General features: G+C 31.3%; 1 protein-coding gene across 1 annotated transcript; it reads left to right on the top strand.

Moving 5' to 3' along the window:
- The first annotated feature begins 6566 nt into the window (after positions 1-6566).
- Positions 6567-9007, top strand: LOC133192313 (uncharacterized). Its single transcript, XM_061328328.1, has 5 exons — positions 6567-6595; positions 7056-7237; positions 8187-8267; positions 8359-8499; positions 8668-9007. Exons 1-5 carry the CDS (start codon positions 6578-6580, stop codon positions 8837-8839), a joined length of 594 nt encoding a protein of 197 aa, XP_061184312.1. The 5' UTR covers positions 6567-6577; the 3' UTR covers positions 8840-9007.
- The last annotated feature ends 8938 nt before the right edge of the window (positions 9008-17945 follow it).

Raw genomic sequence — 17945 nt, 5'->3', positions numbered from 1 at the left:
TTTGCTAAAATATATAAAATTATTTTTCAAATTAATATTATTGTAGTATTTGAAACTAATATTAAAAATTGAATTTGTTTATAGTCATTTATATTTTCATACTTATACTGATCTTTCATTAATTAGGTTTATAAACTTAATAAATTAATTTGGTTTTGAATATCTGTGTTTTGGCGCTAATTTCTGCTTTTTGAAATTTTAAACAGTGTGTCACGTAATTATATTGAGTTTCTTTTTTCTTCAAAAAATACTTTGGTCTGAATTAAAGTACAGCAAAATTACTACTCTAGGTACAATAACTAACTTGGATGAATCAAACGATTTATCTTCTGTTAAAGTTGTATATACAGATGTCCACTATGCATTTTATTGTATTGACAAAAATCATCTTGTGAATTTAAAAAATTCTGAGGAATTCAATATTATATCAGACTAAATTTTAAGAAAAGGAAGAATTTGTACATGTGTTAAGGGTTGTCTATTCCATTTGTAGTGATTGATACATTATGAAAAGAAACATAGTCTGACATATATATGTATTTAAGCTTTATGTATTTAAGCTTAGAATTTCAAACTGATGAAAGTTTGCATTTTCATTAATCTATGGCAAACAAATGTCATTTATTTGGTATGTACTTTAAAAATTGGATGATATAAAAATAAATATTGTACTGCAAGAGAACATGTACTTTTCTTTTCTTTTCTTTTTAAGTCATGTAAATTTTCTGATTTGTTACACATTAAATAAATAGCTGATTTTGATAAGTAACTTTTTGCATTTCTTTAAAAAAAAAAAAATAATAATTGTACACTTTGCTGAAAATGTGAGAAATTTTACCTATCAGTATTCACATCTAGTAATGCATTACGTTTTACAAAATAGATGATGATGATTTTGCTTATCTAAAACTTTTAGAGTCAGCATTATATATTATGGCGTCTAGAGACGTAGTGTATGGAAACGCTATCCATAGTATATAACTACTTCATTTATAAAAGAATATTTTGTTGCCAAAAATATTAATTAGGTACAGTTAGGTCTATTTGTAAATATTTTGAAAAATAGGTTATACTGAATTATGTTTTTATTTTTCATAATCATTTGATTGTCAGTTATATTTTAATAACTTATTACCTTAATACCGAAATTGAATTTTGATTTCTTGTGTTTTGATGCTATTTTCTTTTTCTTTTATTTTTTTAAAGCGTGTCATAAAACGTGTGATTATGTTGTTATTCTATATCTCGGTTAATAATTTATCGGGTATTAAATTTAATTTTTAAAATCGCCTATTTTTCTTTTGTGTAGTTTTTAATTTTAAAGACAAGCTAGACTGTCTGTCAATTTTAGCCCTATTCACCATTTGTCCTCTAGAAATAGCTGTCACAATTTTTTTGTTTGGTAAACAACATTTAAGAAATTCCATTCATCATATTTTCTAGAGGATAATTTGTTCGATTGTTTTTTTTTCAGTCCTATTCAAATGCACAACTTTTTTGAAACACCAAATTCTGATGCTTCTAAAAAAAGAGTTCTATAAAATCAAATTTATTTTACATCATTTTAAACTTATTTTTAATTTTTTAAAATCCATTTTTATTATTTTTTTTATTGCTTTGAAGAAAATCGCCCAGCAAACAAATGAACAGTAGATGCCGTGCTCATTTTCGTTTCTTGGGACTGCACGGTTGTCAAAATAAAATTTCAAATGTAATTCATATTTACATACACGAATCATATCCAAAAATATTGTTTGCTACCCGCAAATGTAAATGATCCAACAACAAGAAATATGGATAGGAGGATGGGAATACAATAGAAAATTCGGTACAATATATAAGTCAATAAGTTATCGAAATGATATAACCCAAGATGTCTTTACGATATGAATAAATATATTTTAGAAATAAAAAGGTAAGTAAAAGGTGTATTTTTATTATATGAATAAGTATAATTTATAAATTAAAAGGCAAGAAAAGCGACTCTCATGGGTTTACGAAAGAAATGTCCATGTAAATAAAATTTTACAGTAGGATTAATATATATAATGAAATATACCATTCATTGATGTAAACACCACAAGTCTGTTAGAAATGATATGTAAATGCTACGATTTAAACAAAAATAATAAAAAACAAAACATATCCTTAAGTTCTTTGGGCATATGAAGGACAGCATTTATACCCAAAAAGTATTTAATCACCATTTTAAAGTGATCAAAGCTGATCTGAACAGGATTTTCACCACAAATTTTGTTCGAGGGTTATTAAAAAATACGTAGACTTTTGTCATAAATTTATTATTTAACATAATATTATGACTCCCCCCCCCCCCCCCCCAAAAAAAAAAAAAGGTAGAAATATTTCAATAATGATTCCGGGTAATTTGAATTGAAAAATTAAAAAAAAAAATCATGTTATATTTCGGCATGAGCATCACTGAAGAGACATCATTTGTCGAAACGCGCATCTGGTGCATCAGAATTGGTACCGTATAAGATTTACATTATGACCCCTGTGCCGAGGCCTCTGCTGGTGGACTGGTCCCTGAGGGTCTCTATAGCCCAATAACTAAGTACTTCGGTACTAATTTTAAATACGGATATATATTTAATTGCTGTGGTAAAATTTAGAAATTTATTTCAAAATTAAGGATTATCTCACTCATGCATAGGTCTGATCCTTCGACGTATTTGGCTCCAGTCTTTTCCACCCCTTTTTCAGTTCTTCAAAGTTTTTAAATTAAATATTTCGGATTTCCAACATTTCGGCATGAGCATCACTAAAAAAATAATTTGTTGAAATGCGCATCTGCTGCATCAAAATTGGTAACATGTAAGATTTACATTTTGAAATCATTCAAAATATAAAACTGCAAAAATGGAGTCACGAAGAAATTCAAAATTTAGTAATGCAATTGTAATACACTATAAAATGTCTATAGCCATAGCTATTTAAATCGTGTTAAAAATAAAAATTAAATATTCAAATTGGGCATGGTTACCTCATTTCAGTGCTTTTTGAAAGAAAAAAAAAACAAAAACTTTGACGTATTATCTTGATACTCGAGCAATTGTTAGCAAACGAAGTATACAGTGGTATAGAAACTCTTTAATGCAAATGTGTAAGGTGCCAAAGACTGTGTGTGAAATAAAGAGGTAGTGTATTTTTGAGAAACTGTCATGACGTTATGTTTTTGACGTTGCGTTGACAAACGTGCTCCATGATGACAAAATATGTTTGTTTTAAAATAATGTAACGTAAATTCTATTTGATAAATAAAATAAAACTGCTCACATCAATTGCAACAAAATAAATGTTTTTAACATGTGCACTGTGTTGATCTTAAATTTCTTAAAAATAATTTGACGAAGACATTTTATTCGTATTTTTTGAATGGCCCTCGTATTGAATTGTTTAAAACTTGAACCGGACCATTGATGATGATCATCTTCACATTTCAAGTGCATGTACTAAGTGCACTATATGATTTGAATATTGATAGGCAAAACACTTCATATTATCAGCGGAAATATAGAATTGCTATTACCTGGTAATGTAAAAATATACTTATGAAAATCAGATAATTGTTCAATGTATGAAAAATCAAAATAATTATAAAACTTATAAAGACGAGTAAAGTACATGCTTTTTTGACATCATAGTTTTTTTTAAACATAAAATAATATCGATTACCAAAAGTACAAAAATACTTTAAAAGCCAAATTAAATAAATGATAAATGACATTTGATTGACAATGGCTGATGCAAACGCAAACTTTTACCAGTTAGAAATTTAAGATTTCTTCTCTAACTTGCATGTGTAATAATAAATGATAGATAAAGTGTCGAATGATACTTTTGTTTCTTTCATATTGTATCCTTTTTTGTATAAATGCAATATACATGTATAACCAAAACGCATGTATTATTTCTTCTTTTCTCAAAATTGAGGGTTTTTTTTATACATGTTAAATCGAGATTCTTAGCATTTCGTAATCTCCACAGGTTCTCTGTAGCCATACTGCTAAATGTATATAGGACATTGGTTTTATCATCTGTTTTATCTACGGCAGTTATTGCGTCTGCAGACACGCAGCTACGTTAAGGCTCTCCGAAGGCTTGAAATGCACAAAACTATTTTATTTCGAGCTAGCTATAGGTTTTGATCTTAGTTAATAAACTATGTATTAGTACAAACAATTCCCGAAGAGTTTCATCGGGTATTATAATAATTCATTTTTGAGAAGTCATATGACTTTGTTGACCACCTAACAGACACTTATAATTTTCCTAAAAGTTGCACAAAAATAACATCGGCACAAGCTATAAACATAATTATTGACAAGGTTTTGTAACATAAATCAATCTTTTATCCCATTGTATATGAAAATTGCTGGAGGCAAGAATGAATAAGACTTTATAGTAAATATTTCATGAGAACTTCAACTAACCCACATATATGGGGTATTTACATACAACCCCCAGCAACATTCAACAAGAAAACGTACTTCTCGTACAGATTCATACAGAATATCTTAAATTTATCCTTATTAATAACTTTTGCCAATCTTATATATATATATATATATATATATATATATATATATATATATATATATATATATATATATATATATATATATATATATATATATATATATATATATACATGATTTTTCAATTCTTACTTTATCTTCGGATATGTAAAGGGGATCATTTTATATTATACTTTTATTTTATTGTTTTTATAGGCTGCATATCGGAGAAAATCCCAATAATATTACAAATGTTGCTTAGAATAGCAATCCATCCTTCGAAAAATAATTACCATTCTGAAAGAAATGTTAAGATAAAGAACTGTAATCATGCCCTAACTCCAGTTCAACAAAATGAACTGTCAGCAGATCAAACATGGACCTCAAAAAACAGAGGTGAGATTAGGAGCCATGAAACTAAAGGATTGATTGCAGTAAAAAGGGGTTATAGGAAAAATATTGTGTTCTGAAAAAAGAAAGAAAGACTCGGCCTTAGATAGTTAAATTGAAATTCTGAAACCTTATTACATGTACATATGTACATTCCATGTTTCATTCCAAAAGATAAGAAAAATGTAAAAAGAGTTCCGGGATCATGGTTGTTGTGGAAATAAACTTTTTTTCGACCCCCAACTGGTACCAAGGATGAGAATGAAGATTTTGAAACTTCACTGCTCATCTACCGGACACAAGCTAAAGGTAAAGATAACAAACAGTGATCGATCTCAGATTAATTCTAAGAAGAGTTTTGGTAAATTGGAAAAATGTATATATTTTGGAGGGGTTATGGGAACATGTTTCTCGTACAAAATAGTCGATTTTAGTCCATGTACAATGAAAATTTTAAAACTTTTCTATTAAAGGTTCTTGACAAAAATAAAAGAAAATTCGAAAATTATTTCTTGAAATTATTCACATTGGTGAAATACCTTTTGAAATAAAAGCAATTGTATTGGTGATGCATGCCTACCCTAAAATTGAGTAACACCTTCCGCGAATTCATTTCAGAAATTGTTGCGAAAATATGTTTTGCCGGACCATATATCTGATATATAGATTTAAGCTAGTAAAACCTAATTTAACAAACTTTCATTTGAATGACGTTTATCGTTCAACGTAAATTGTCTATTGGCGCCATGTCTAAATTTGCTTATTATCTTGCATTTTATAGAATTTTATTTTTTTCAATGGGCGTCTTTCCTGATTTCTTCGTACCGGTAAAATAAAGCAAGAAGTCTTTTTTTTTAAATCGTAGTTAGATATTCAAAGTTGCTCTGTGCCAAAGTAAATAATCTTGCATTTTTTCTAAAGTGTCTAATTCTTTTTTTCTTTTTTTACTTAAAACGGTATGTGAGATTTTTTAAAAAATTTAATTTATTTTTTTGTTGAGTTTCTCTTAAAAATTTAGCTCAACGCCCCCTTAACAATATTTTCACTCATGTTGAATTAAAAAGTAAACAGGTAGTTTTCTTCTATACTTTGTTAACAATCAGAAATTTACATTGTAAATTTTAGATTCAAATCATTTTCATACATGTAAGTATTAAAAAGAAATAAGCTCTTTGTATTTTTGGCATTTCTCCTATTTGTGTTATAACCAATAAGAACATGATATACCTCTTATACAAGAAGAATAAAAACTAAATACTTCATTAAATTGGAACCTTATGAAAGATCTATATATTCGAATATGAATATCTGTAAAAATATAAACATAGATATGATATACAAATACTACAATATTAGTAAATTGAGAAATAATAACTATATATTTTAGCGAACACGAATCGAAGGAAATTTAATGTACAAGTCGGTACCTCTTTGTAAGTCGTAATAAATGTTATCTGGAATGTGTGCTTATCGTAGTACTGATTTTGAATGCAGATATAAGCTTCAAGGGTAAAAAGATAAAAATTCTTTTTTTGTTGATTTTTTTCTCAGATTTTGTATTGGTTTTTTAAATGTTTGCGCGCATTGAATAAAAGGTATATAAACGTAAGTATGAAAAGCTAAACTTCACTGGCTTCCGTGAAACTTGAATGTCTGACATCATGAAGGTAAGATTTGTTAGCCTTTTTTCTGTTCATCTACATTTTATTTTAGATACTGCCATTATTCCTTTTTTTGTTAAATGCCATTGTCCATATTAATAAACAAGGAATAACTAAATAAATGTTTCTCGTATGAAATATGATATTTAACTGTAAAAGTAAGAAAGCTTTACAATCATGATAATTTTAATTTCTGCTATCTATACACGTATTCAATTCACAAATACCCATTTCTTCTTTAGAAAATAATAAAAATTTTGAATATCAGTCTGTCATCTTAATTGTCTGATTTACGTGTATTTACTGCATTAAATCCCATTCTTAGGACATCACATACGTATCAAAATATTTAATCTCGTTTTAGGTTTCCAATCAAACGTTTACGATGATGTGCAACGTTTCTAATTTTCTATTTGTTATGTGATAAACTTAATTTTGAATGTGATAGTACAAACCTACTTTTTAGTGTTCTTGGTTCCTTATCGCAACGTTCCTCTCTATGGCCTGTTTCACTGATGCTACCGAAAAGAAATGTGATGAAGTAAGATTTGGCAGTGGAAAGTATGACGTTAAGAATGAATGCTGGGAGAAAGAGCCTACAAAGCCGCACTTGGAGGTCCGTTCTGACTGTCAATCTTTGACGATCAGGTCAGTCTCCACTTCCTATTCAGCAATCTTTGAAAACATATTTAATAATATTTTATTCTGCTGTTATTGAAAGGCAACAATACAAAATGAATGAACAATTGTATAAAATTTTCTTTTCAATCATCAATATAAATACGTCCTACTTGTTTTATCTAGTGTTTTCTTAAAGGACGTGAAACAGAGAATGAATTTGAAATGTGCAATATTGAAGTATCTTTCACATTTAGATACTGCTACAGTTCATCAATAAAATGAAGACTTTATCTCCAGTGTAAATATTAAAGTATTGAATGGCAGATTTCCCCACAGACCTATTTTTTTATGTTTTAAAAATATTTTTTGAAAAATATGCAAATTACCTATCTATATGCTTATAATTTTAAAACTCAATTCATATTCTGAAATATTTGAAAAAGAACATGTCAAGTTACAACAATGTTTTATCGGTGCTTCAAAATTTCCATTTTAAAAAGAAAAATGGATTCTTAAGCATGAAGAATGAAATCTTTATAAACCATTACTGTAGGGCACAGTAATGTCCATCAATATCTCTAAAATAAAATAAGAATCGTAATATAGATTTACTACAAAATACGTGTGACATACTAAATTAGTAATATATGAAATAAAATGAATGAGTTTTTTTAGCTCAATGTTTTTCATTTTAATGCCAGTCCTTCAACCTCTTTTAAGCACTTAATTTTCATTACTTTTCAGTTACTAATAGACACTCTTTAAACAATTAACATTTGCACAATGGTAGATTATACATACAAGATAACATACTCTGAAAGGAATCTGAAAGGTACTTCACGATGACACTCTCATATGCATGTTATCCACCTTTAAACCAAAGTTATATATTGTCTACACAACATTCTACTCATATTGATTTTGAAAGTTCCAATTCTTGGATTCCACATTTTAAAATTCAGAAAATATATTTCAGGAGAAAAATTCTTCGTGCTTTAAAGTGCAGACCAGGAATAAAGAAGTTTCTTGATAAAAAATCGTTGGACTGCGAACCAAGGTACATGTTTTTTACTACTTTAATGTGTAACTTTAATCATAAAATACTTGAAATCTTATCTTCAATTAAAAAGTGGAAAACAATCTTGCAGCAAAGTGTCAGATATTGGACTGACAAACGTTTGCCCACACAAATTTGAGTACGTAACAAGGGTAGTTAGGAATAGTAAATCATGCTACGTTGTATTTCCTCATCGGCAGTGTGTAACATACGCAAAATGTGAAAACAAACGGTAAGTATTATTTTTGATAAATCAACAATTCAGTCTGTCATGTATTTTAAAATTTCAAAATTTTATTTTAGTAATTCTAATCATCTTTGTTCTTCCCTATTTTCTTTTCGAAATACTTAATATTTTTTTTTACAATATGTACTAAAAATGGCAACAAAATCCTCACAGGGGTTGCTCGAAGAATGCTTCCGTAACAAGTGCTTGTTTGCCTGATAGACATCGCTTCTTCAATGTCTGGGTTTTCTGTCCTGACAATCATAGATTTGAACTGGAAACCTTGGAGGTACCTCAGTGCTGTACATGCAGAGAATACAAACTCTGCAGCAGTACCAGTGAATAACACTGACACCGGTGAGGTGGAAGGAGTATAGATATATGGTATTCGCTTGGAACCTCACAGCAGCATAGAACAAAATATAGAATTGAGGCAATGAAAAATAGTGAAAATACAACTGGTGGAATCTCAATGTCTAAAACGACACAGCTTTTTACTATGTGACAGATGTTCTTATGCTGTATATATAATTGTGAATAAAAGCATAAATATTTTATTCGTCATTTTCATGTATATTTTAAACACCTGTAAAGCTATATTAAAGGATAAGCTATTTCGTTATGAAATCATCAGTTTACATTAAAAAAGATAAAAACCGCTATGTGGGTCGTTTAATGATCATGTCCAAAAACTAGACTTCGAAAACGAATACATAAATTCTATATTCATTTTATTTCAATCTATGGTTAAATATCGATAGAAGCAAATTTAACCCACGAGTACATTTTATATCGTTCTTCCATACGAGGTTATCTATGGTTAACTATCGATAAAAGCAAATTTAACCCTGGGTACATTCTCTGTCGTTCTTTAATAAGGGATATAATAAACTACGTATTCAATCTATTAAAAAATGTTCATATAATAAAGATGTATGGAAATATAACACTTTTGTACACCTTTTTTTCCAGTGACAAAGTGAAAGTGACAAAAGATCATATTTCCAAGCTGCCAATATTTCGTATTCTTCTATTTACAATTGAAACACTGCGTGCCGAATAAAATGCTGTTAAAGCAATGTTTAATAATTTTTAAGTCGTTTTAAGTGACGATATAGAGTATTATTATTGGTTTTGATTATAACAAATTGTAATCCTTTTATCAGAGACATGTCTTTGTGACTTTTATAATTAGAAAATCACAATTACTATTAATCTTGAATGTTTGCTTAAATTTCAATTTATTTTTTCATTCAATATAATGAAGAAAAAGGCAAAAATAGGATGGGTATATTAAAAGAATGAAGAATTACCAAGGCAGAGTAGAAGAAACTGATATGAAAGCTTTCTGGCATATTAAATTCAGTTTAACGTACATATTATGATCATATTGGATTGATTGTTAGCATTTTTTACATCCCTTGTAAGATTATTTCTCGTATAAGACGTCACCACATGCCAGTGAAGGGCTTAAAATTTAGATCTTTACTCTGCACTCAGGGCCATTGAGCATTGAGAGATCTTAAGCGTGCCAACCTCTACCGTGACACATACTCTCACTGTTTCATCGGAAAGGCCCGAAACTTCTATTTCAAAGTGCCGAGTCTACGGCGAAGGAACAATTACTTATTGTTAATGGTAATCTAACAACCAAGCTTTATGATAAACATGATGACCTTAACTTTACAATCGTCAACTTCCCTTACTTATGCAGCAATATATACCTTCATCACCTGCATACGGGGTTTATATCTCTCAGTTGATTGATACGCAAGAGCATGCTCTACGTATGAACAATTTCTAAAACGAGATAAGTTATTGACAAACAAGTTGATGAAACAAGAATATCAGCAATCTCGTTTAAAATAGTCATTTAATAAGTTCTAAGGTTGATACAATGACCATGTCAACCAATACAAATTATCATTTAGTCAAATACTGACTGGCGTTTTTCATACTTATTGTTAGGCCATTATTTACACACTGAATTATCGACGGATTTTTACGTTATTTCCAGATCATGACAAGGAGCACACGGCGAGTATGACCGGTCGGCAAGGGATGCTCATTCCTCCATGGCACCTGATCCCACCTCTGATGTTTTAGAGGCCCGTGTTTGCTCTGCTCCAAAATTTGTATTGTGTAATGGACTTTTGAACTTGAATACTGTTCGTTATCTCCATACATTTCATTGCTACCCATTTTATTTCGATTAGGGGCTTGAACCCACGATCTTCCAAACACGGAGTGAGCAAGCCACCATCTACCAAATGATCTCCTGTGCCCCCCCCCCCCCCACACACACACACACACACAAAGCATCGTTTACCTGATTCCACTTCTGGAATTTCGACGGTCCATGTTTTATGTCCTGTTCACATATTTGTATTGTATGTAGATACTTTTTGAGATCGATCAATGTACGTTATTTTCACTTTTTTCATCTTACTATTATTCTTACCCTCTAACAAAAATTAAGTCATTGGTTATGAAAATTGAAAAAAAAATCTCCAGATTTATGAATATGCAACTATCACAGGTTGTGTAGATTTAAGATTTGGCAAATCACAGTCCCTTGATTTAGGATGGGGCCACAATAAATCAAAGTTTAATATGTAAATGTGACGGGAAAAAATTATGAAGTCATGACTATTGACATCTCACACAGGCTTTCATGAGCCTCTTGCATCTTTGATTCTCCATTAAAACTTTAAATAGGCAAGAAAGAAGAGAATCCGTATACCTGATCAGTACATAGGGCTCACAGCGAGTGTGACCGGTCAACAAGGGATGCTTTCTCCTCCTAGGCACTTGATCCCATTCCTGTGTTTCTATGAGTCTATGTTTTTGTCCTATTCACGATTCGTTTTGTTTACTAGATGGAAAGAGAAGCAGAACGAAAATATTCGAGAGGATGGGACTATACAAAATACTCAAAGAGACTGTAAATATTGAGCAGGCACCAACCGATATCTTGGCTATCCACCGATTTCCAAGTGGAGTTCGGGAGGGCCCAAGACCAGTAATCGCTAAGTTTCGTGAATGAGGATCCAATGATACATTCGGCATGGTATTTTAACGGCAAGGTGTTCGCCCTTGAGAATGACGGCAATAGATAAATATATAACATAAATTTGACGTTTTGGACAATGTGAGTGCAAAATTTAAACATCGGTAATAATGTTGAAAAGCTGTCAAGATTTGCAGGACAGGCAGTCCTTTTCATAAATTTTGTATTGTTTTTCTGAGAATACTGTTGATTCTGATTTGCTAGAGTTAAAGCACTCTTTGACATACACAGACTTCGTTTTAACTTTCTCTCATGTAACTTAACTCCTGTGCTTGGTCACTAAATTTTTCAAGTCAAGATTGATATCATCTGCAATTTCTTTGACATTGTTTTGGTATTCCGTTGTTTTTCTTCAATCTTATATTCGATTTCTTCTTTTACTGCGTTTTTTTTAATTTCCTTAATAATGTTTTTTCCCTCAACTCTCTTAAAATTGTGGTTTTTGCGTCTGACAAAATTTCTTGTTTAATTTCCTTCTTCAGATCTTCCAGTTTTGAAGATATCATTTCTTTCATTTCTGTTTTTTTTACATGTCCTTTCGTATTTGAGAAAGCTTTCCTGAATTAACTTTAGGTCGCTTGATATTCCTGGCACACCTGTGGGGGCACCCACGAGGGAATCCTAGTCTGAACTGTTTGTTCGCTTCTTGTTTTTAGTAGACACTTTATTGGACAGTATCGAATTTCTTACCGATTCTGGAACATGGAGTAAGTGAAGCTGAACAAGTCTCTTTTCTGGCTGTTTTTTTTGCGGTATTTCTGCTTGTCTCTTGTCCGCTTTTTTCTCCGACCTTTGTTTATCCGCCATTTAAACGAACACTCACAATAGCTAGTACAATAGATCTCTTTATTCATCAAAATTGGGAAGAATCGTTACTTTTAAATTATAATTCGACAGGTACATGTACACACATATGCAATCAATCACTTTTAAGAAATTTTAAAATTGGCAGAAGTAGAAACAAAAACTCATGAAATTTACGGAGCTCTATTTTACCGGCCGCGGTATACTACTCCATCTCGTGACCGGAAAGTCAAATCGTCATAATAGTATTACTATGAAAAATATTTGTTTAAGAATTCATTTTTTAAAGAACATTAAATAGATTGTACAGTAGCTATGCAAAATTTGGTAAGTATAGGTTGAACGTTTACAAAGTTATAAACATTGTCTACTACTTTTTGGGGCAACTCTCGTATGTATATATATATATATATATATATATATATATATATATATATATATATATATATATATATATATATATATATATATATATATATATATATATATATTAGGGATGTCAACGAGTACCCGGTTAACCGGGTACTCGATCGAACGTCCGAGTATCGAATACTAAAAATGGTACTCGGTTACTCGGAAATATATTTTTTTTCTTATTTCAAAGTACATATTTTTATCAAAAACTTATCAAAAAATTATTAAATATTCATACGGTAATTAGCGTGTCGTCATCTACACCTGTAAAACACCCATTATCGCCTGTGGCTGTGTATATACAGTAATTAATGACCAATCATCTGGTACACAGCTTTTCTCACCTAATGACACCTATTGTGGTCCTTAATTTTTGGATGGCTTCAATGATTGTTTTCAGTAAACCTCGTTTAAGTATGGTCTATTATATTCAAATCGTTTTTAAATTATTTAATTAATATACGGTAGCGAAATCGGATATGCATAGAAATACCGCTACCCACTTCAAAAGTGAAGAAATATTTAGAAATAACTTAAAGATTTTAAAAAATTTGAAAGTCAGTTTGCGTAGTAGGTTTAGTGGGAAACAACCAAATTATGAAATAATATTAGATTAGCGATCCCAACAACGCCTTTTCCTTCTCTTTCGTTTGTCTAACATCAGAAAACTGCGTAACAGATTGTCCTTTTGTGTTGATGAAATAGATCCTAAACAAGAAATGTAAACCATTTTTTTATGGATTAATTGTGTCTTTTGAGTTTATTTGATAAATAAATTTGGTACCAAAAATCATTTCCCTTTCACTCAGTTGTTTATATACATTTATAAACGTGATAAAACAGCTTTGGGATTTAACGGGGCTTAACCGGGCTCAAGAAAATTAACGCACTGTCTTGTAATTTCATTTTTACCGAGTACCCGGGTACTCTATCGGAAAAACGTCCGAGTAACCGATTATCAAAAATTGACCGATTTGACATCCCTAATACACACACACACACACACACCCTCACACACACCCTCACACACACACACACACACACACACGTAACAAAAAGTTCAATTTGAAAAACTGAATAATTTTGGTGCAGTGTCTTTTTGATATTTAATTCTAAAAAAAATCAGGAATTAAATAAATTAAAAACCATAGTACAACTAAACAAAGACAATACTAGCAATACGCTATTTAAATCTAAAAGAATAATGTTATGTTCTCTCTGATTTACTGAGTGGAGGAAATCACAAAAATGAGTTGAATTTATCTTAAATTTTAAAGTTAGCAGTCAGGGGCGAAATAATCAAGTTAGGTTACTGTTGGACCCAGTTTCATGGTACATTTTTTTTTCTTTTTCTCTAATAAAAAATACTAAAGTTAATAATAGTTTAATTACTATAATTAAGTATAGTTTACTGTACTTAACAATAGTATACTATAGTTAAGCATATTAAAACATAGTATCAATGTTTTTACTTTAGTAAATCAAAGTTATTACTATTGTTAATAAAATATTTTTTCTATGGATTCCAGATTGTTTGAATTCATGTTCATTTACGCATGTACATTTTTATACTAGATGGTAATATCACTTGTATATTCATGTATTAACTCCAAATTTTACATCATTGGTTTTGTATTTAAGAAATTGTACTTAAATTTTGAAATCTCCAGGAAAAGGTTCTACAGTTAAGTTTCTTAGTAAATCAAAGTATCGAAATGTTTACCATAATTAGCTATAGTAAACAATAGTTAACTATAGAAAATTTTGTTAGGTCTCTCTCGCTCTCACTTGTTTCTAAAGAAAGTTAAACCAATTATGCCTCTCAAGGTGTTTGTATCAAATTGGTTCTATCCATAAAGCTTTTAAAATCATATGATTTAAAACAGCGCATAGATCATTTCTCCACGTCCTTTGAGCTATGAATAATTCCCAAAACCTTGCCATTGTTTCCATTTTCCTCTAGGAACTCGAAGGAAATCATTAAAAAATGATATTAGATAGATTCACGATCTAATTTCTGACAGTTAAATAAACAATTTTATTTTCATGATGATTTCAAACATACTTTTCAGATTTCGGTATTTAAGTGCATGGTCTTTGCAGAGAGTGGCTCTTCATTCGACACATATAAGTGTAGCGGCTAATATCAAAATTTCCTCACAATATTCCAAATATTTCAAATTGAAAGAATAAATTTTAAAATTATTTTATACTTATATTATGTGGGTATAAAAAAAGAAATATTAATGACTTTTCATATTTCTTCCACACAGTGTATATATTTACTGATATATTTATAGAATCTGATTCGTCGAGAAACATTTGTTAAAAAAACTATAAAACTCCTCTGAATGATGAAACCATGTCCTCCAGCGTACTAGCAACAATCAACACTGCTTGACGACGGGTGCTATTTCAGAAGAATATTGAATGCGCAGAATTTATGCGCGTACGGTTCAGTGCTAAATGTATTTGTATAAGATATTCAGTATGATATAATAAATACAGCATGTACTAGTAGTTTAGGGCAACATTGAAAATTTTAACCACTCGAGGGGTGAAAATTTTCAATGTTACCCTCAACTACATGCAGTATTTATATAATATGTATATACCGTAAATATTAATTTTTACTGGAGGATAATGTTGAATCTGGCCCCTTTACACCCTTCCTAATATGCATATATTAAGGCGAATTTTCCCACTATTATAAATTATACAAGGGGTGCTCAAAATGTTCGCGAACTAATTGAATAAATTCTATAAAAGAATTCAAGTTCGGTTTCAGTGTTTATTATTATCTTAAAAATTGGCCCATCCGGTTTTATTGCTCATATGCACCTGCTCCGCCCATGCACGGAACACGTGGTCAATGCGGTCACGTGACATGCTCCGTAGCGCACAGTTCACAGCAGCCCATAGAGTTTCCCGGTTTTTATATTTCTTATCATGCAGGTTATTTTATTTAAAAAGAATAATCAATTTGTCACAAATTGCCAAATCTCGGCAATAGGATGGGAGGATAAGGATGTCTTTTTCCAGTATGAGCATGGAGTCAATCACAACCAGAGATTCCACTGTCTTGCATGCATCATGTATCCAATGTGGATCAAGGATAAGCGTTTTCTCTTCATCATATTTGATCCGTTAACGACTAAAGTACCTGAAGTTTTAGGGAATTAAGAATTATTTTATTGTTAAGATATCAACTATTTTTCTGACTGTGACGGCGATCTTTCATTACAAATTGCTCAACAAATGACACAGTTCTTTCCTAACTCACTTTCATCGGGCATCCAGAACGAACATTTTTAACCATCTCCCTTCCTTCACTAAACCAATCTATCCAATTATAACATTTGGCAAGTTCTTTGTCTTCATAAACCTTGTTCATATTATAATACATTACTACAAAGAGTCGCCCGCGTGGCGCAGTGGTTAGAGCGTCTGCTCTAGAGTCGCGAGTAAGGATTTGATCCTTTCGTCGCGGGTGAATCCCACTGTGGGACGTGGAGACTGGTCCTTCGGATGAGACCGTATAAACAGAGGTCCCGTGTCGCAGAAGGTGTTGGCAAGAAAAAGATCCCTCACTGCTCAATGGCCGTAAGTGCCGAGTATTGGTCAACATTTGAAGCTCTCCACCGGCATGTGGTGGCGTCTCCATATGAGTGAAAAATTCTGGAGAGGAACGTTAAACAACATACAAACAAACATTACTACAAAGAATTTCCATGACTTACGTTAAATTTTACAGCGGTTCCTTTCTCGAGTACGACTGAGTCAACCATATTTTGTCACAAGTCATTTACATATTGAGTCATTTTCACATTGTTACATGTACGTCCTACTATTACTATAGTACGTTCCTACTATTAATTTTAACCCTGAAAAACTTTTGATCCCCCCCCCACAAGCTGCTGACAATATTTACTGCAGAAGGATAAATTTTCAGGGTTAGATATTAGCTTCCCAACATTCTTATGGTTAATATAACGATTAGAGTTAATTGCCCTTTGATTGTGTTCAACCTAAAAACTACAAGGAAGAAATCCATAGAATACATATCTGCTATTTGTATCAGCTTAGTGTAATTAATGGGAACTGAGTTCTGTCTATAAAAAAAATTGATAAAATAGTCAAAATTTGTTTAGTTACTTTAAGTTCTTGACCTTTACTCATGTGCAAGAAAAGGCGCAATAGTCATTGTGCAAACAGAAAAGAAAATCTGGGCAAAGACTAGAGATTGATTGATTGATTGATTGTATGTTGTTTTACGTCCCTAACGTAACACGGGGCCTCAGTTTTTAAGGTCTCATCCGAAGGACCCGCAACTTTCACTTCAAGTGCCGATCGCATGGCAAAGGAACAGTTGCTACCCATTTTTTATCGACTTAGGTCAGTCGCGGCCGAGATTCGAACCCACGACCTCCCGATCACGGAGCGACAAAGACTAGAGAAGAAAAAATAAAAAAAAAAGTGACTATAAGGATATTTTACCTAAAAGAGTAATCTTGCTGAAAAAATAATTCCATATCCATTTTTCATAAACTAAAAAATAAATGAACAACTTACGACGCATGACGGGGTCCGCTGCGGGTCCGCTTTCAGGAAATTTGGGACCGCTCTGGGTGTGCTTCGGGTTCGCTCTGCGTTCGCTCGGGGTCAGCTCTGGGTCCGCTAGAGCGAACCCGGCGTTCGCTTTCTGGGTTCGCTTTACGCACTCATGCGTGAAGCGGACCCCGCTTTAATCTTGCCGCCAGTAAGCCCCGCCCTTTATATATTCCAAATACAGTAGTGAAATCGATCATTACTGTTTTATGGCGATCTAAACATGTACATGTAATTGACAATATGGAGAACGTTGATAAATTTTCAAGAATTTCACCGTACATTCGACGTAGAATTTTCACTTTTTTTTTCTTAACTTACAAGCTAAGTATATCTCGAAAGAAAAAGAAGAAAAGGTGTTAAATTTATTTTTTGATATATCGGATGGAGTGAAATTGATAAGAGTATCTTAATAAAAAAAAGCTTTCAAATTCATTTGTTTACATTATTCATGCGTTTTAAAATAAGTTGGAACTTCCAATTATAATTGCAATTGCTAAATCGTAATTTAAATGTTTGAAAGACAAAAAACTGAATTATGATCTTATCTATGAAA

Source organism: Saccostrea echinata, unplaced genomic scaffold (assembly GCF_033153115.1).
Source record: "Saccostrea echinata isolate AGI-Se365-2 ecotype Australia unplaced genomic scaffold, CSIRO_AGI_Sech_v1 ptg000025l, whole genome shotgun sequence".
Lineage (NCBI taxonomy): Eukaryota > Metazoa > Mollusca > Bivalvia > Ostreida > Ostreidae > Saccostrea > Saccostrea echinata.
This window is presented reverse-complemented; position numbering and strand designations above follow the sequence as displayed.

Coding starts and splice junctions, on each gene's coding strand:
- LOC133192313 (XM_061328328.1), top strand. Junction 7,238..8,186: donor TGTCAATCTTTGACGATCAG/GTCAGTCTCCAC, acceptor AATATATTTCAG/GAGAAAAATTCTTCGTGCTT. Junction 8,268..8,358: donor TCGTTGGACTGCGAACCAAG/GTACATGTTTTT, acceptor ACAATCTTGCAG/CAAAGTGTCAGATATTGGAC.